At 48.4% G+C, this 19,513-nt stretch overlaps 3 protein-coding genes and 3 non-coding genes across 6 annotated transcripts; all 6 read right to left on the reverse strand.

Moving 5' to 3' along the window:
• Positions 1–7,601: 7,601 nt before the first annotated feature.
• Positions 7,602–12,760, reverse strand: LOC124071012. Its single transcript, XM_046411434.1, has 2 exons — positions 12,501–12,760; positions 7,602–10,954 (listed from the first exon to the last, which is right to left on the reverse strand). Exon 2 carries the CDS (start codon positions 10,814–10,816, stop codon positions 8,144–8,146), a length of 2,673 nt encoding a protein of 890 aa, XP_046267390.1. The 5' UTR covers positions 10,817–10,954; positions 12,501–12,760; the 3' UTR covers positions 7,602–8,143.
• A 1,150-nt stretch (positions 12,761–13,910) lies between these two features.
• LOC124071245 (histone H2B type 1-F/J/L-like) lies at positions 13,911–14,370 on the reverse strand. The gene has a single exon (XM_046411752.1). It carries the CDS (start codon positions 14,326–14,328, stop codon positions 13,957–13,959), a length of 372 nt encoding a protein of 123 aa, XP_046267708.1. The 5' UTR covers positions 14,329–14,370; the 3' UTR covers positions 13,911–13,956.
• Positions 14,371–17,872: 3,502 nt separating this feature from the next.
• LOC124070496 (histone H4) lies at positions 17,873–18,280 on the reverse strand. The gene has a single exon (XM_046410444.1). The coding sequence runs from the start codon at positions 18,235–18,237 to the stop codon at positions 17,926–17,928; it is 312 nt and encodes a 103-aa protein (XP_046266400.1). The 5' UTR covers positions 18,238–18,280; the 3' UTR covers positions 17,873–17,925.
• Positions 18,281–18,549: 269 nt separating this feature from the next.
• trnav-cac lies at positions 18,550–18,622 on the reverse strand. The gene has a single exon. It is a non-coding gene; the product is annotated as a tRNA-Val (tRNA).
• Positions 18,623–18,721: 99 nt separating this feature from the next.
• Positions 18,722–18,794, reverse strand: trnav-aac. The gene has a single exon. It is a non-coding gene; the product is annotated as a tRNA-Val (tRNA).
• A 266-nt stretch (positions 18,795–19,060) lies between these two features.
• On the reverse strand, positions 19,061–19,133 carry trnav-cac. Its single transcript has one exon. It is a non-coding gene; the product is annotated as a tRNA-Val (tRNA).
• Between the last annotated feature and the right edge of the window lie 380 nt (positions 19,134–19,513).

Below are 19,513 nucleotides of genomic sequence, written 5' to 3' on the forward strand. Positions count from 1 at the left end.
AGTTCAAGTGCAGTTTGAACACGAACGCGCCTCCTCCCTTAGTGGGAGCAAAGCTGACCCCAGTTCAGCGGAAACGTGAATAAACGCAGTGTGAGATCTTTCATAAACAAAACTTACTTCTTTTGGCTTCTGTTTAAAAAATAACATCTGAGTGATTAAAACCACAAACCCCGCAGGCAGAGTGAATAATCATGAGACGACGTTCACGCTCTGCGTCTTCTTTTCGTGTAACCACGCGCTGCTTGTGACAACATGACCACTTCAGTTACTTCCCTCGGCTTCTTACTCACCCATTCACTCTTTTCCTTTTTCCTTTTCTGAGTTTTTACCCGGGGTGAGAAAGCCTCCCTGGGTTTCCTCAGTGTGAGTGATTCACCCATCCATTCAGTCTATCTGTTCCATCCCTCCATTTGTTTATTCAGCAGTCTGTCCCTCCTGCACTCGTCATCCCCATCCATTCCCTCCCTCCTTCAATACCATTAATTCATCCTTTCATCCGTCCATTTTAAGACAACAACCCCCCGATTAAAGGAGGGACAGACAGAGACAGAGGATCAGTTTTAAAAAATGGTCTCGGACGTTGCATCAGATCGCATCATCACGCCAAATTACCCACGAGTCTCTGCTCATTTGTGTCCCGTTGTGTCCAATCTGTCCGTCTGGCTCCATCGCTCCGCTGGGCAGGACTCTCAGGCCTGACCAGCTTCTGGATCCTCCTCTGATAATTGGGCCAAAAAATGAAAAAGGAAAGAGATCTGCAGGCGACAGGAAGGAAGTGACAGCGCAAACTGTCTGCGGCTAAACCCCAGTCTGAATTAGTGGCAGTTTACAAACATGGACGACTAACGCTAAGTATAGCTGGAAGGGGGGAAGACAAAGTGCGAGGAGACTGGATCTAAACACCCTAACTGGGTCACGTCCCGACTTTCTGCTTTAGTGAACAACATCGACGAAAAACAAGCCCACCGCAGCTCTCAAACTCACACGAACGCCACCTGCCCGCCAAAAGTTGCCGCAGAGAAAACTCTCATGTCCCTCTCACATTCATAACGCTGCGAGCGTTAGCGCTGAGCCGTGACTCAAAGCGCCACATGTAGCACGTCTGAAGACAACCAGACCTTCTTAGATATTTAGCTTTTATCATCCCCACGCAAATCAGAGCAATCTGTGGCTTTCACTTAACGTAACCTGCAGGTGAGTTGGACAGAGAACGTGAATAAAACTTTAAAACGTCTCCCACGATGCCACGCTGCTCGCCTCTTTTGTCTTGGTTTATTGGGACAGGAAACGCAGACTGTGCCTTTAAAGCCTCTGATAATGTGTGACAAACCATTAAAATAGCAGCACAGCATTAATTAACCTCCTTCATTAACACACTGAGTCGTTCTTATATGTCATCTTTACACCTTTTCTATACGTAACGTTACGTAACGCGTACAAAAAGCAGCTTGCGACGTGACGGCGCGCAGCTTCGGCGAGCAGCAATCCGGATTTGAGACGTCATGTGACGGGTTGCTTGACGATGCGGACAGGAAACGTGGATGAAAGAGAGAACAAAGATCCTCTGGACTCGGGATGCACTGCAGACATTATGGCCACTTCAAACAGACAATAAATATCCCACCTGAAGCCCCGCTCACCTGCTCTCAGGTAACACTTCCTGCCAGCATTTGATTTGATCAAACAGACCGCAGCATCTGAGTGGAGAAACAACAAGAGGAAGATGAGTTTGCTGCAGCTGATCTGATCCGTCTGGCCTCGGGTGGTGTGTTCACATCATCTGGATTAACGAGGCGCACAGCCGGACTGCAGCTCTGCTCTTTCCTTCCTGTTTTCTTCTCTTCTTCTGTCCTCTCCCGCTCCTGTCTTTCATCCTCTCGTTTGCATTTAATCCGCCCTTCTTCTACTCTTCCCTGAGGTCACACGTGTCCTGGACTCTTTCCTGCCATCACGTTGTTTCCTGAATCCCCCTCGTCCTCCTCGTCTTCCTCGTCCTCCTCGTCTTCCTCGTCCTCCTCGTCGCCTGCAGCTGTGAATTAAGAGGCGCGACGACCTCTGGCCTCCAGTCGCTGATCATTATAAGGAAATGTCACTAAATCTGAGGCGATGCTTCCTCTGCAGCAGCTTTATTAAGGATTTCATGTTTTCATGATTTCATGTTTCATGTCATTTCCTAACTTTAAAATCTTTCACTTTGTTTTTGTATAGTGAATAAACCAGTTCCTCACTTTTATACATGACTAAAATCTGTCTGTCTGCCTGCCTGTCTGTCTTCCCTGCAGTCAGTCTGAGTTTGCTGATTGGCCTTCAGCTAACCTGAGGACGACAGGATCCTCCGGCTCACGTCTGTCTGGATTTGGGTGGCCTGTTAATTCACCCTGTTGCTTCTGGTAGAAGACCAACTCTGAGGAGGGAAGAGGGAGGGAAGAGGGGGAGAAGAGGGAGGGAAGAGGGGGAGAAGAGGGGCAGAAGAGGGAGGGAAGAGGGGGAGAAGAGGGGGAGAAGAGGGAGGGAAGAGGGGGAGAAGAGGGGAGAAGAGGGGCAGAAGAGGGAGGGAAGAGGAGGAGAAGAGGGGCAGAAAAGGGAGGGAAGAGGGGGAGAAGAGGGAGGGAAGAGGGGGAGAAGAGGGGGAGAAGAGGGGCAGAAGAGGGAGGGAAGAGGGGCAGAAGAGGGGCAGAAGAGGGAGGGAAGAGGGGGAGAAGAGGGGCAGAAGAGGAAGGGGAGAGGGGGGGAAGAGGGAGGGAAGAGGGGGAGAAGAGGGGCAGAAGAGGGGGAGAAGAGGGGGAGAAGAGGGAGAGAACTGGGGGAGAAGAAGGTGAGAAGAGGGAGGGGAGAGGGGGACAGAAACTGTCCTGTCTGGGCTTCCACACGAGTCTGCAGGTTTTTCTCTTTTCTTTCCATCCTTTCTCCTCCTGTTGTTCTCTCCTGTCATGTGACTTCATTTGGACTGTGAGTGTGTGTGAGTGTGTGTGAGTGTGTGTTTGGCAGGTAGTGAGCAGTTATCAGGTCTGTCCAGATGCTTCATGCTCACTAAGCTCTTTACCAGCCAACGCACCCCACACACACACACACACACACACACACACACACACACACACACACACACACACACAAACCATCTCCACTTGTCTCTTTCCTCCAGACTTCATGTTCTCGTCATCTCAGTCGCAGGTAGATGCGTCCTGATTGGCTGTTTTGAGCGTGAATGGGCGGGGCCACAGATGCACAGGCATCTCACACATGCAGGCAGCTCTGGCTGATCACCATAAAGCATCTTTACATGTCGCCATAGTTACGCCAGAAAATGTGGATCTTTGGCCCCGCCCACTGAGGTTCAACAGGTGTTAATCCCTCCATCCTCCTTCCTTTACCCCTCATCTGTCCATTTAACCAAACTGGAACTAATTCCATCACACACACTCACACACTTGCACTCACACACTCTCACACACAGACACACACTGACTCCGAGTCTTTCAGTCCGTTACTGAAGGACGTGAGTCCTTCTTGCTCCACTGAACCTTTTCAGTGAAGCAGGTTCTCTTTGCGTCCTGGAGGTTTGACTTCCTGCTGTTTTCAGTGTGCAGCAGCTGCAGTGCGAAGTTTTATCTTAGACTCAAACCAGCAGCTGTGAGGTGCGCTAGCAGTTTGCCCCTGCTTCCACTCATTGTGCTAAGCTAGGCTAAACACACGGTTCAGACGACCTCAGAAGGACAACAAACAAAACGTTGGACTGTACCTTTAACACCGTGAGGCCCACATGAACGATGCGCTTCCTGTTTTGTTCTCACTTTAGCCTGCGGTCTAGTTTCAGTGACGATAACGACGATGACTTCAGATGAGAGCGGAAAAAACATCAACTGGCCCGAAACCCGAGCAAGTCGCAGCCCGAGGACGCTAACACAGTCTAATGAGTGGGACGTCGGAGGAGAAGCAGATGTTTGCTTCTCTCTGTGAAGCTCTGATCATCTGTGGGGATGCTGCGACAGACTCTGACTCCTGACCTCCTTACAGGCTGCTCGCCACGATGGCTGCAGAGGAAGCCAAGTCGTCCGGGCGCTTACGCTCCTTTCATGTCAGTGCAGACCTTAAAGGCTTTTGTCAGCGGCCCAGTAGGACTCGGTCTCCTGATGTCGCCCGTTGGTAATCTGTCGTGACTGCAGTCCGCTGCACACGACAGATTACGAACAGGCGACACTTTTAAAATACGACTTCATTACATACATTTTATGTTTTTTACTCTTAATATCCACTGAGGCGGGACGTTTTGCTTACGCTTCATTTACCTGAACTGGTTCCTCTGGGAAACGCACGACCACCTGATGAACTCTGATGCATCAGCACAGACTAAACTAAAACATGTCCGACAGTCAAAACGAGCTCCAGAGCTGCAAAACGCTGCTCACGTCACAACATGTTTGACTTTCAGACCCGATTAATTAACAGAGAAGAGCAGATCAGCGGACGACAGAACAGGATCCGTCTGCACGTTGAGTAACTATAGAAACAGGACCGATTCCACTCTCGCGTCAGGATGTGGTTAGCTTAGCTTAGCGTGAAGACGCGCGACTCTGCCGACCCCCAGCTCCTCCTCAGGACGGACAGAGGGAGTAATTTCCACACGTGTGGCTCACTGTCAGGATTTCAGAGTGAATCCCTGAATCCTCTGAGCACCTGACGCAGGTGAGGCCGAGGCCGAGGTTTGTTAAACGTGTGGACGAGCTGCAGCGACAGAATTTGGTCCCACTGGATTAAGTCAGAGCTGTGAGTCTCTGAGCAGATTGTGAATCCGGGGGTGAGAGCGAGGGGGAGACGTGTGGGGGAGCAGCTGGAGAAGTGAGGTGTGTGTGTGTGTGTGTGTGTGTGTGTGTCCATATGTCAGAGCACATGAGGCTCTCTGGGGACAGAGTGTGTCGCCGCCTGGGGGGTCCAGTTCTCACTCTGTACTGTACTGCTCCTCTGTGACACACACACACACGCACGCACGCACACACGCACACACACGCACACGCACGCACACACACAGTGAACCGCCGATCACTCATCCATCTATCAGTTGTTTAAAGTGTTAGAAATGGGGCCTGCCCACACATGCAGTGGAAGAAGGTGGTGACGTCACACGTTACAGATCACCTTATTGTGAAAGTCCCACATGACTTGCAATTTAATTTGAATTGAATTTCCCTCAGGATCAATAAAGTATCTATCATCTTTCTATCTGACAGACTCTGCGGCGGTCGTGGACACAGGAAACCAGGAGAGGACACTTGGTTCAGTCTGCGAGACAGCGACGAGATTCATTTGTGGTCACGGACTCCACGTCCACGAATCCTCTGTGACACGACTGCAGCGCGGCGAGACGGCGTCCTGGCGACCCATGCAGGACTGACTGAGATGTTTGCGTGTTCTTCTTCACTCAGAAACTCTGCTGGTTTCGGAAGCTTGTGGTGCTTAATGGCCGCTTCCCACCCGCAGCGAGCTGACAGTGGATCGGCCCCGAATCTCCTCCTGTCAGACACTATTTTCATACTGCGTTTTCAGGTCTTCCTGCTGCAGTGGAGGGACGTAACCGTGTGTGACAGCAGGAAATAAAACAAGAACAGGAAGTGTAGCAGCGCTGTACGTTCACTGGCTTTCAAACATACAAATTCAAACTGCTCAGGAGAGTCAACGTTTCACTGCTCATTTCACGGCTCCGCTCTGCTTTTAGTTTCCGTCTCGCTGCGATTCGTCTCCATCTCTTCCTGCCGAGGTTTGTCACCTGTGTGTGTGTGTGTGTGTGTGTGTGTGTTAAACGAGTGTGTGAACGGGCATAACGAGGGCAGCACTCTGCTGGTCTGAGGGGGCCGACACGGAGAGGCGGGTGTTCGCTCTGATTTGGCTTCTCCTTAATACACCATCCTGCCTGTCAAACAGACTGAAATAAAGCCTGGAAGGAGGAGGAGGTGGAGGAGGAAGAGGAAGAGGAAGAGGAGGAGGAGGAGGAGATGGAGGAAGAGATGGAAGAGGAGGAAGATGTGGAGGAGGAGAAGGAGGTGGAGGAGGAGGAGGAAGCAGAGGAGGAGGAGGTGGAGCATGAGGAAGAGGAGGAGGAAGCGGAGGAGAAGGAGGAGGTGGAGCATGAGGAAGAGGAGGAGGAAGCGGAGGAGAAGGAGGAGATGGAGGAAGAGATGGAAGAGGAGGAAGATGTGGAGGAGGAGAAGGAGGTGGAGGAGGAGGAGGAAGCAGAGGAGGAGGAGGTGGAGCATGAGGAAGAGGAGGAGGAAGCGGAGGAGAAGGAGGAGGTGGAGCATGAGGAAGAGGAGGAGGAAGCGGAGGAGAAGGAGGAGGTGGAGCATGAGGAAGAGGAGGAGGAAGCGCAGGAGAAGGAGGAGGTGGAGCATGAGGAAGAGGAGGAGGAAGCGCAGGAGAAGGAGGAGGTGGAGCATGAGGAGGAAGCGGAGGAGGTGGAGCATGAGGAAGAGGAGGAGGAGGAAGGTGGAGGAGGAGGAAGCGGTGGAAGAGGAGGTGGAGCATGAGGTGGAGGAGGAGGAAGAACATGCAGGAAAACTCCTTTGACGCTCCTACTGAAGTGTGAGGAAACACAAAGTGGGTTCCCACTGGGAACGCTGGCGTCACTGGGACTGGACTGATGGGAGGGCAGTACAGCAGTACTGTCAGCTCCCTGATGTACAAGTACTGCAGTATTTGAGTTTCTTTGTAATAATCACATTCAGATGGAAAACCAGGAGGGACAAAAAGGTCTGCTGGTCTTCACTCGGTGCAGTACAGCAGCTGAGTGTAACGTCAACGAAGTCGTTCTGCAGAGCTTTAATGTCTGCGCTCAGCGGGTCGTGTGCCTTCCCGCAGACTTCCTGCTGTGGGAAGAACATGGCGGGATCGCGAGGGTCAACGCGGATGGCCTGACAGCGAGCTGAGGGTCTGGACCAGCGTGGATCAGTCTGAGAACTGATGAAGATAAACGGCATGAGGCCCGGCAGAGGAGATTCTGTAACACCGACTTTGCTCGTGTTGCACTTCTTATCACAGTCATGTGGTCTGAACTCACCTCGCAGGCTTGCAGATTCGCTCAGAGGTCAAAGGTCACATCGTGTGCTCAGCATCTTGTTTCCTGTACAAACCAAAAGGGCAACATGAACGTGTTTCAACCATCAGAACTGACCTCCAGTCTGTCCTCTGAGGGCAGCAGGTGGTCTGTGGCTCCATCTAGTGGACGCTCAGGTTCTTCACTGACACACAGACAGACAGAGAGCACGATGGGAAGGAAATGATAAGAATCATGCACTGATCCATTCAAAAACCAATGAAGACCGATGAAATGTGGTCACCGATTAGAATCTCATTCACGTTTATCGTCCGAGGTGAATCGTGTGAACTGCCTTCGTTAAATCGCCGTTTCAATGCACAGCGTCTGTCTGATTCTGGAAAGGAACTGGTCAAGTCTCAAGTCATTTCTGCAGGTCTGAATAATATTTGGCACCACACATTACATCAACACAGACTGAGAACTGAGTCTGTACTGCATTAGACTGACTCTGGACTGAAACGCTCCCCTGCTGTGTCCTGACAGCCAGCTGAAATAAGGCAAAGAAAATCTCAACCAAAATTAAAGACACTTTAATTTCTAGCAGAAAGAAAAGTCAGTAAAAACAAAGTAAACTTTCCTTCACATGTTCATTTAGATTGAAAACACAAAGTTATCAGGCACAAAATGGCTGACTGTCCGTCTGTTCACACAACACAAACATCGACCTTTGACCTCGACGAGCAGCTTGAGGCACGACGTGTTCACGTGTCGAATGTCTGAAGATAAAGCTGCGAGGAGCCGATCAGTCACCAACGATTCGACATCTGATGAACCTCTACTGCCAAACACCTGCTGCTTCCGGCTGCTTAAACGTCAGGATTTGATTCTTTGTCGTTCGTGACAGCAAACGAAGAGAAACTGAGAGGAGCACTTTGCACTGTTTTCATGACGTTCTACAAACTAAAGGCTTAATAAAAGAACTGTGAACATGATCGGCAATTTAATCAATACTGAGAATAATCGTTAGCGGTAGCTTTACTCAGGTGTAACTTTGAAGTTACTTTTAACAATCTGAGTCTAACACTAACACTGAGTCTATGCAATGGAAACAGGAATCTATTCAACCTCGACTTCGATGTCCACGGGCTTCAGTTCTCGCACAAACAGGACGTCCGAGTTATCGTTTGGGTCCGCCTCACCGAAATCCTCTGGCTCCTCTTTGCAGGCGACTTGTGACGACTCCGAGAACTCGAAGGGCAACTCAAACACACTGCTCAGATAATCCCCCTTTCTGCGGGTTTTTCCCGCCATGGCTATTACCTGGGATGCAATGGACCAGGCAAACTCCACCTTGCGATGGTTCTGGGAACTCAGATCGAAGTTGTACTCCAGAATCTTGTACAGAGCGGGAACATATTGCGTACAGTTCTGCTCTACATACTGATGCACCTCACAGAGGACGCCTCTCGTCAGCACTCGCAGATCGAGTTTTGCTTTGGCTTCCGACTTGGAGCCGACATCGAGGACCAGTCCTATTTCTTCACAGATGTGATAGTTGTTGACCTGTTGCACACTCCCATTAAAAGCCCCCATTTGCCTTTCAAGCTTTAAGTGTCCCGTGTCCCGAAGCTTAAGCCGCTCAGCGGTTTGTGGTTGTGGACAGGGCGAGTGACCCGTCAGTGGGACAACCATGTTTAACCACCTGTTGATCCTTGGTGATGGATTCTGTCTTTTCATGAGGCTTTTTTGTGTTGCGTACCATCTCTGGATCACCTCTGCCGCCTCCGTCCGACCTCCTTGAAGGTTGAGATCAAAATTGTGTTCAAGGATGTCATTAACGGTCTCACGAACCGCGCCGCAAAGCTCTCTGACAAAGCTGACAATTTCGAGCACAGAACCTTTGGTGAGGACAGTCAAATCGAGCTTCTGGCTCACTGGACGTCGTTCCGCAGACCAAAGGTTGAGACCTAACTCCTTACAGAATGGGTGTGGCTCTGCATCAGGCTGCTGGCTTGTGGTTGAGGCGGGTGAATCCCAGTCCGTCTGCTCTGTCTCAGCGTCCCGTCCAGGTCGAAACTCACTGGTCACATCACCTGCGTTGTAAATTTCAGGGAACCCAAACTTACTGTGGAGAAACTCCATGTTATGTCTATCAGGGTGATTCTGAAGAATCTTCTCTTTTGTTATGATGTAAACTATAAAATTGCGCTGATGCAGCTCATCCTGGAGGTTAAGGTTAAAGTTGTTGTCCAGAATCTCAAGTAAGAAACTGCTAGAACTCCTTGTCATTGCATTTGAAAATTTATAAACCTCCCACAAGACGAAGTTGGTGAGAAGTTGAAGATCTACATTCTGTTTGTTTCCTGAACCAACGTTGAAGTCCAAGCCAACCTCTCTGCAGTGGGCAAACTTGTCGTTCACTCTGCTGGACTTGAGGATTTGTTTTGAGCGAGTGGAACGTCTCACCCACAGCTTTTGTTTCTGCGTTTGTACGTTTACATTCTCACTTTTATCTTCAGAAAACAGATCGGAGACGGCTTTCAGAATCGAGTTCCTCGGATGAAGCCTCAAAAACCCGGCGCTGTGGCCATTAGTCCGCACTGGGGAGACAAAAACGTCCTCTTCTTCCTGCTTTACATCCAGAGACGCTGCAGACTTTGTTTCTGCTGACAGACAGCTTTCAAGCGTCACTTCATCCGGTTTGCCGTCCGCACCCGACTGCACGTCTGTCTCAAAGTCAACAGGACACATGTAGGACAGCTCGCCATCCTGCCAGACTTCTTTCACATCGTCGTCCCTGTCGCTCTGCGTCCCCCTTCTCTTACCGGCCACCGTTAGTCTTTCCGCCTCTTGGTCATATGCGTCAGACTTTCTTCTCTTTTTACGATTCTGCTGCCGTTTCTTGGTCTGGACTCTAAAAGGCTCCTTTCGGAAAGCGGCCCTGTCCTCTGCTGTTAGGCAGCCATACTTCTGCTCCATAAGCTTGGACATGTGCAGACGGAACTGCAACTTATCCAACTCAAGACCGAAGTTTTGCTTCACTAAGTCGTGAACTATCGAAGTGTGCGTTCCACAAAGCACTCTGGAGAAGTGAAGCAGTTCCATCATCACGCCGTTCGTTACCAGGTGTGGGTCCAGTTTCCGTCTGGGTGTGTCATCCAGACGGACAGTCGGGGTCACACCAAGCTCTTTACAGAAGGGGTAAGCATCGCTCGGCAGTCTGCTTCCTTGATGTCTCTTTATAAAGCATGAACTCCCCGCAGCTCCGTTACCCTCCATCTTCTGATTTTCTGAAGACTGGCTGCTCTTGCTGCCATCCGTGAGGACTGAACTGTCCACCGATTTGTTCCTTCTGGGGTAGTACCGTCCTGCCTGCTCTGAGCCAGTGAGCCCCAGCATAGCGTTGTGGTCTGGCAGTGGAAACGTTTCTTTCCATCGATGAGGTTTCAACTTGATCTGGTCCTTCAGCAGCTTTATTTTATTGTGAACTCGTTTTGCATATTCATAGTACTGCAGGTCATTGTCCACGTCCACACCAAGGTCAAAGTTGAACTCCAGCATTTCAAATAAGAAATACGTCTCGGACTTGGTTACTGTTTTGGCAAAGTCACAAAGCTCTAGCATCACACCGTTTGTTAGCAGATGCTGATCCAGCTTCTGCTTCCTTTCCAGTGCTGCGTTGAACTCCAACCCGATTCCAACTGACTCCGGGAACGGGACTGTGCTCTTCTGATACCGAACCCCGTGGTGGATGCGTCGCTGCCAGATGTAGTCGCCAATATCATCCATGTTGACATCCAAACTCCAAATCTGTGAGGATCAGCTGAGTCTGCAGACTCTTTGTGCCCTGAAGAGTCTCAGGAACTGGATCCAAAAGGACTCAGAATCGCCTTCCAGTCTTTAACAGCAGCTGTGGACGTCATCAGACTGCGAATAAAGACACAACGTGGCGTTTGAGTTACAGTCAGCTGACAGAGCAGTACAAGTTATAATTCTAAAACCTTTAAATACTGAAGCTGGATTTCTGAGCCCTCATTTTATGTGTGTATCACATTTTCATGCTGTGATTGTAGCTATGAAGAAAATGGGAAAATTGGACTATTAGTTTAACCACACCTAAGTTTTGGACAGGGATTCTATCAAACCTGCCGGTCATCGTGACATTAAGAGATGAAAAACAAAAATCTGAATTATCAGTAATTATCGTAACAACATGGAGGACTATGGAAACACTTCTACACATTTAACAAGATAAACAAATATTAAATGTTTTGTCTGTACACAACGTTGTTGGCCCCGAGGCAGCACAGTCCATACGTGGCAAAATCATGGTTTAAATCAATAAGCATCTGATTGGTCAGTAATGTGGTGCTGCGACACACACACTGCGATCAGTACTCCGACAGTACTGAGCATTTCCAAATGAATGTGACGCTGTCAAAGCTGCTGAGTTAAGGTGATGCAGTTCACAGCCTTCACCACTAGATGTCAGTCAGCTGATGTGTGAACAGTGACGCCTGCAGTTAAAGGAGCAGCACACAGAGCTTAGGACTGAAAATAAATCAACACACAGGAAATGACTTAGCTGAACATTTTTTAATTAGTTGTGAAAACGACTGAAATAAACCTCTTCCAGTGGTGTTAGATGACTACATAACACAGGACTTGTAATACGAGTATTTCTCAAAGTATTTGAGTATTTCTTACTACTTTATGCTCAACAAATTCCTGAAATATGAAGAGAAATATTCAGATGAGCATAAAGTAACGAGTGAGTATCTGTCAGTGGGTGAAGATCTGAGAGGAAAAGCAGCTTATTGTCTGTTGTTTCACAGAACAACAACACGCTGCGGTGCTGCTGTGATATTAGGACATAAAACCGACTCATTTTGTGATTAAATCCGTTCTGCTCCCATTACATCCACGGATTAAAATTAAGCTGTAGGAAACTACACTGGAATAATCTCCTCTTCTGATTTTAACACTGTCAGAAAACAGATACAACCTTTGGCATGATTTCATTTCACCTTTTGTCTACAATTTTACTCTTATTCATTCACTATTCCTATTTAATTTTCAGTTAAACGCTTTCTGACACGTGTACTTGTTGGCAACATGTTCTGCACCTGAAACTTAATTGGTATTAAGTATTAAGTTCGTGGATCGTTTTTACCAGTGGGACGTGGACGCACCAAAATGGCCGCTACATACAAACACAACTTATCTCCCGTTATTATGAGGCTCTCGGGGCGGTGTGTGAAACGGCGGAACGTTTACCAGGTGACAGTGTTGCCTTCTAACGCCCTGACCTGACGACGACGCTCCAACAGCCGCCAAACCGACCGCCATCGTGTTAGCATTAGCGTCTCAAGAGAGAGCTAACGCTAAGCTGGCGGGGCATGCGCACAGAACTAAATCGGTCAGTCAGGTTTAACTAATCGTTTGGTGAAGACGGGTGAAGATGAACGCTTACCGGAATCCTGCGCGTGGACCGGACTCACACGGGGCTGCAGAGGCTGCTGAAGAACGAGCTCGGAAAGTTTGACAGAGCAACTCCTCACGAGGGGCTGCAGCGCTGCAACAAGCATGTAAACTCCCTGCGAGGGCCGCGTTCAGGGACGCACCGGAAATCACAACTTCTGTACAAAAAGCACCGGGAAGCTACGTGATAAATAACGGTTGATGTTTATTAATTGTGCAGAATCAATTAAACGCCGTATCCGATCGTTCTCGAACCGATTACTTTTTGCGGGGTGAAAATGCTACGCTCAGGAACACACAGGAAACCGTAACTTACCCCAGCTCTTGAGTGGACCGAAGCGTGCCCATCCTTTCACAACCAGCTTAAACAGCTCAATAGTTAAAGTGAGTGATTTCAGCGCGGCCGCGGGATGGCAGTAACGTACCGGGCGTGTCTGTGTGTGGCATTTAAACAGTCTGAGGAGCATCCACAGGTGACTGACGTGAGATGCTTCAACTTAAAAACCTGCACCACATTCGCAGTGAATTTGAAGCCAAAGGAAGGTGAAACGTGCTGCTCTCCTATTCAATAACTTGATCACTGGGGGAGTAATTAAAGTCACCGCTGGTGTGGCGGCAGCAGTATGTCGGCCGACATACACCTGAGGGTCCAGTCTGTCGAGACTGGACCACCTCCCCCCGCCCCCCCGTCACCTGCAGCTGGCCGTCCGCAGCGACCAGGAGCTCAACGAGCTGCCCAAGAAGACCGAGAAGCCCGGCAGACCCGGAAGTGAAACGTAATCAGAACAACAGGTCTCCGTGATGTTCACTTTAGTAAACTAATCGTTAATCACTTAATGGATCATGGAGTATTTCCGACCTGCTCAGTGTTCAGGTTTGTAATGTCTATAGAAGGCCTACTGTAACTTGACATGGCAGGAACCAAACCGTTGGACGCCGACATCAGTGACTGAATCCTCCCGCTGTGCTCAAGTGACAACGTCCCGGACAGGAAGGCAGTTCAGTGAACGAAATCCGTTTTATGATCATCCTGTCATTCACGTCCTGCCCCCCTCAGTCGAAGTGCAGTTTTGATCAGCTGCACACGTGGATGGACGTGCTGATCTGCTCCAGTTCATTATGAGTCTCGACAGATCACTTTGTGATTCGTATGGAACAAATAAAGAGGACATTAATAAACATCAGCTGAAAATAACTCTGAGGTGGTCTGCTGTACACCAGAGTCCTGCTGCTGTGCAAACTAGAGGACATCAGCGTCCCTCACATAAGCTAATGATGTTTAGTCATCAACAAATATGTCTAAAGTACATGTGATTAAAATAATAACAATCAGATCGTAAACCTGACTAAGTTCACGTCCTCACACAGGAAGTCTGTGATCAGAGCTCTTCAGGGTCAGTGGGTGGTCCTGAAAAGGACCTTTGGGACTTGTGGGGACTGTCAGCACTTTACTTGGAGCTGGTGTACTTGGTGACGGCCTTGGTGCCCTCGGACACGGCGTGCTTGGCCAGCTCCCCGGGCAGCAGCAGGCGGACGGCGGTCTGGATCTCCCTGGAGGTGATGGTGGATCTCTTGTTGTAGTGAGCCAGACGGGAGGCCTCGCTGGCGATGCGTTCAAAGATGTCGTTCACGAAGGAGTTCATGATGCTCATGGCCTTGGAGGAGATGCCGGTGTCGGGGTGGACCTGTTTCAGGACCTTGTACACGTAGATGGCGTAGCTCTCCTTCCTGGGCCTCCTCTTCTTCCTGCCGGTCTTGGCGGCTTTGGACACAGCTTTCTTAGAGCCCTTCTTGGGGGCCTTTCCGGGTTCAGCGGGCATTTTCGTTGTAGTGAGAACTCACCTAACAATACCGGTCCGTCCAAAGGACGCCTCTTCTATATGTGCCTCATGCAAATCCGAGTGTGCTGTTGCTCACAGAGCATTGGCTGGTTTTCTGGCTAAGGCGGGCGAGCATGCGCGGTAGAGAGCAGCCGCTGGAAAGTTGAACGTGCGGTGCCTTTTCCGTTTGCGCTTTTGTAGTTTAGTAGTAGTAGTTTTTGTTTTTGTACTTTAGTCCGTGCGCATTCAAAATAAAAGCATGAATCCAGGTGAACAGTTTACAGAAATGAAAGCAACAGCAACAAGCCCAAGGCGGCCAGGAAACGTACAGAGAACTCCATGACGTTGAGCATGATCTTCCACTGTTTTGCAGAGTTTGCAGCTTTCTTTGCAAGACGAGCAGACAGGTCTTTGATGTGAGCTTGTAAGCAGCGAACGATCTCTGCTTCCACCGCCGGATCCTCCAATAACATCAGAGTCTCCAGCATTCGCTTACCGCAGAACTTCTTCTGCAGCTCTTTCACCACGGCCTTGCACAGTTTCTTGGTGCTCTTGATGTCCAGGCAGAAGCCTTCAGTGATGGCGAGTCCCTCCATCGTCTGGTTCACCATTCTCTTGATGTGGGGGACCCACCTCCCCTGGTTGCGGTTCGTGACAGCGTTGCACTTGTCCAACACTCTCACCGTCAGCACAGTGACAAACATCTGGAGCTGCTTCTGGTTTTGTGCTCCGGCTGCAGGTTCACATCCAGAGGCAGGAGTCTGAGGTTGGTCCATAGTGGCCCCAGAGTTGCTTTCCTTCTCTTGGACGGTCTCCGCTGTGTTGTCACCAGACATGACGCTTTTCTACACGCTCGATATGCTCTGCTCTAAACACTCAGTAGTCTGCAATGAGATCAAACCCCGAATGCATCAAACTGTCTGCAGCTGGTCAGTTTTATAGCTTCAACATTCCAGAATCCCAGTGTGACGTCACAAAGCAAGCGGAATGTTTTTGATGACTTTGATGTGTTCTAGAATCCCCCCCCCCCCCCCCCCCCACACACACACCACCGCCATTATATATATAATATATATATATATATATATATATATATATATATATATATTAATATATATATATATATATATATATATATATACTATATATATATGTGTACCGTATTTTTCGGACTATAAGTCGCACTTTTTGTCATTGTTTGGCTGGTCCTGCGACTTATACTCTGGTGCGACTTATATATTAAAATATATACGGCAATTTCACACGTTCACACTGACAGCCCCGAGGGGGCGCTCTAGGCTGGTGTGCCAGTATCTGCTACGCCCATTACTCCTGTACCACCGAAAAATTAAAACTTACAAAGACAACTGAGAAAGACTGAACACAACTGCCCCAAAAAGAAAATCAGACCCTGCAGATTACAAGCAGCAAGTAGTGAAATATGCAGCCGAAAACGGTAATCGAGCAGCTGAGAGAAAGTTTGTAGTTAGCGAGAAACTTGTGAGGGACTCGCGAAAAGCGGAGGATACTCTAACTGCAATGAAGAAAACCAAAAAAGCTAATCGTGGGCTAAAAGCTAGATGACCACAGCTAGAGGAACAGGGTTTGGTAAACTTATGTTGTTTATGTTATAGTTATCTGAATATCTGTTATTGTGTTACATTAACATACCAGACACCCATTCAGCCCGTTGTTCTCTAACCTATTGTTATTACTATAATTTACCGTTCAAGATGAAATATCTGTTCTTGGTCTCTGATTTTATAAAATTTCCCCACAAAAATGCGACTTATAGTCCAGTGCGACTTATATATGTTTTTTTCTTCTTCATTATGCATTTTTTGGCTGGTGAGACTTACACTCTGGAGCGAAAAATACGGTAGATATATATATTATATATGTTTTATATATATATTATTTTATTCAGTTTATTAAATGTAACCCACTGATGTGATCTCAACAAATGAAGAACAACAAGCATCGCAACAATCCAACACTTTCACAATCAGTCAAGTCACTGAAGGTCAAAACAAGCTCACACTTAGTTTTACCCGTCGCAAAATGGGTAAAAATGTGGCGTAAAACACAACCCAGATGGAGGACTGAGGACGCCGAGACAGAAGGGACTGAAGGGAAATCCAATGGCCACTTAGTGAAGACATTTTATTTTGACAGAAGGGAGACAAGGAGGAGGAGGGGTGAGGTAGGCTGATGGTTGGGGTGGAGGCAGAGAGGATATGGTGGGGGGAGGTTAAAAGTGAGATAGAGAGGTGAGAGAGGGGAGGTGAGAGGGGAGGAAGAGGGGAAGGAGGAGAAGTCCAAAGCTCTCAGGGAACAAAGAGTCATTTATACAACCAGCAGCAACAGCTGAAAACATCTTTAAGCTGAGCCGGGCTGGCAGAGAGACTGGTTTGTGTGTCAGTGTGTGTGTGTCTTAGTTTTTTATTAATGTTTCATTTTAATTTATGCACAGTGTGGGCGGTTTTACACCTTTGAATCCATGAGGCCATTGAAGGTCATCGACACCAGAATGGTTCATCCTCCACGGAGCAAGAAGAACGCTCGTGTTGTGTTCAGGGGTGAGACTTTGACCTGATGGTGGCGCTAGAGAAAACTTCTAACAGGGCTCATGATAAAGTTTAGCCTGATGGTGATGCTAAAGCAAACGTCAGGTTGGAGTTTAACACCTGAAGTCTGTTTTCACCTGCTGGGGGGGATTTTGTGTCACCATGGAAACTGTCAAGCTGAGGACGCACCTTTTAAGTGGAGTCACGAACTGGAAACCTGAAAAATAAATCAAAATATCCGTAGATTCGCTGAGTGACCATAAGAAGAATGTGTGAGCAGTTTATTCACACGTCTCAACACCCAACTGCAGGGCGTCTGTGAGCTTCTCTTCATCCACTCCTCCTCTGTGGGCTGCCGTTCGTAAAGCTGCTCAGGCTGAAAGGAACAGCAACATTTTGTCACATTTAGCTTCAAATCGTGTTTTAAAAAGTGGTGTGAAAGTCATTTTTTAGCACGTTTAACACAATGTTTGTTAACTTTGAAAATGTATTAAATAATTAATGTGTCGCTTTTTGTGGGACTTATAACCTGTAGCCACTACAGTCAGTCACAGGGGGGCGCACTTTGACTGATCCATCCATTAGCTAAATATTTAGTTTCACCCAAAACATTTAGGTTTAGAATTAATTTCAAAGTTAACAAATATTGTGTTAAATGTACTAAAAAATGACTTTCAAAAAGTCACACCACTTTTAAAGACACGATTTGAAGCTAAATGTGACTAAATGTTGCTGTTATTTTCAGCATGAGCAGCTTTACGAACGGCAGCCCACACTCCTCTTCGTCTCTCTCACTCCCTCCCTCCCTCCCTCCCTTCCTTCCTTCCTTCCTTGTCTCCCACCACTCGTCCAGGCCAGCTGTTGTTGTTGTTGTTGTTGTTGTTGTTTTGGGGGCTCTGAGTGGAAGGTCAGGACCTCCGCGGCCTTCAGATAAATGTGATCATTACATGTGGAGGATCAGCTCTTCAGGCCGTTTGTGTGGCTCTTAAAAGAGCCTTTGTGTTTCAGTGTCCGCGGGTCAGGGTCTGCTTTAACCGCCGAAGCCGTACAGAGTGCGGCCCTGCCTCTTCAGGGCGTAGACCACATCCATGGCGGTGACGGTCTTCCTCTTGGCGTGCTCGGTGTAGGTGACCGCATCCCGGATCACGTTCTCCAGGAACACCTTCAGCACACCGCGGGTCTCCTCGTAGATAAGACCGGAAATACGCTTCACACCACCACGACGAGCCAAGCGGCGGATGGCGGGCTTGGTGATTCCCTGGATGTTATCGCGGAGGACTTTGCGGTGACGCTTGGCGCCTCCTTTGCCGAGTCCTTTTCCTCCCTTTCCTCTTCCGCTCATTGTAACTGCTGTGTGCTAACAGTCAAGCCTCTTGTTACGGTGTGGATACTCTGTATTTAAACCGTATCTGCGGACGTAAGAGAAGACATGGAGAAGGGTTGGCTGGGCGGTCCTGAGTTTCCCTGTCTGCTTCATGCTTTCATTACTTTAGGCTGGTAATGTTCGTGGTAACAATAATCCCCCTCACCAGCATCATAACTGTATAATCCTGGACGTCACGTCAGACAGCTGATATTTTCCTAACATTCCAAATTTTAAGTGAGACACACGGATGAACTTTGTACGCGTGAGGCTGATAGAAATAACAAATCCTGTTTCCGCCCGGTTTCGAACCGGGGACCTCTCGCGTGTGAGGCGGACGTGATAACCACTACACTGCGGAAACTCAATAAAACCGCTCACACGGTGAATTTCAGAAGTGTGTGCGTAAGCACATACAGGTACCAAAATGTTGCGGATTCTATCTGTATACGAGTCAAAACGATGTTTCCGCCCGGTTTCGAACCGGGGACCTTTCGCGTGTTAGGCGAACGTGATAACCACTACACTACGGAAACCGCTCGAAACGCTGGCGTCCTGAAGGTCATATATACATGAAATGAATACACATGACTACGTTATATACACGAAATGCCAACATGCGCAGTGAAATCGTCTGACATGTCAGCGTGGTGACGTTACTGACTCACACCGCTAAGAGTCACCTTCTGGTGCAGCGCGGTGCTTCTGGTGTTGATTCTTAGACACGAGGAATAATATGTTAAGCGATTAAAGAAACCAGGTGACAAGCCACGATAAACAACTCTACAAATAATACCAATAATGTTTCCGCCCGGTTTCGAACCGGGGACCTTTCGCGTGTGAGGCGAACGTGATAACCACTACACTACGGAAACGTTGTGAAGTGGCTAATGTTGTGTAATGGTGAATAGAACAGGACCTTCAACAAAGCTGGAAGCATAGCATTGTCCAAAATGTCTTGGTGTGCTGAAGCATTGAGATTTCCCTTCACTGGAAGTCAGGGGCCGAGCCCAAACCCTGAGGAACAGGTCCATGAGGAGGGGTGTCCCAATACTTTTGTCTGTATAATGTAGTCATGCATTTCTTGAGATATTATTAGAAATTCATGGTCTTTGGTCTGACTAACAAGCACTTTAGTTACTTCAGTACAGGAACTGATTTCTGCTCATGTCATTATCCACCTGCTGTTCATTTGCACTGTTTACCTCACCTACTTGCACGATACTCCACCCTGCACTACCTCACTTTTGGACTA

Source organism: Scatophagus argus, chromosome 14 (genome assembly GCF_020382885.2).
Source record: "Scatophagus argus isolate fScaArg1 chromosome 14, fScaArg1.pri, whole genome shotgun sequence".
Lineage (NCBI taxonomy): Eukaryota > Metazoa > Chordata > Actinopteri > Scatophagidae > Scatophagus > Scatophagus argus.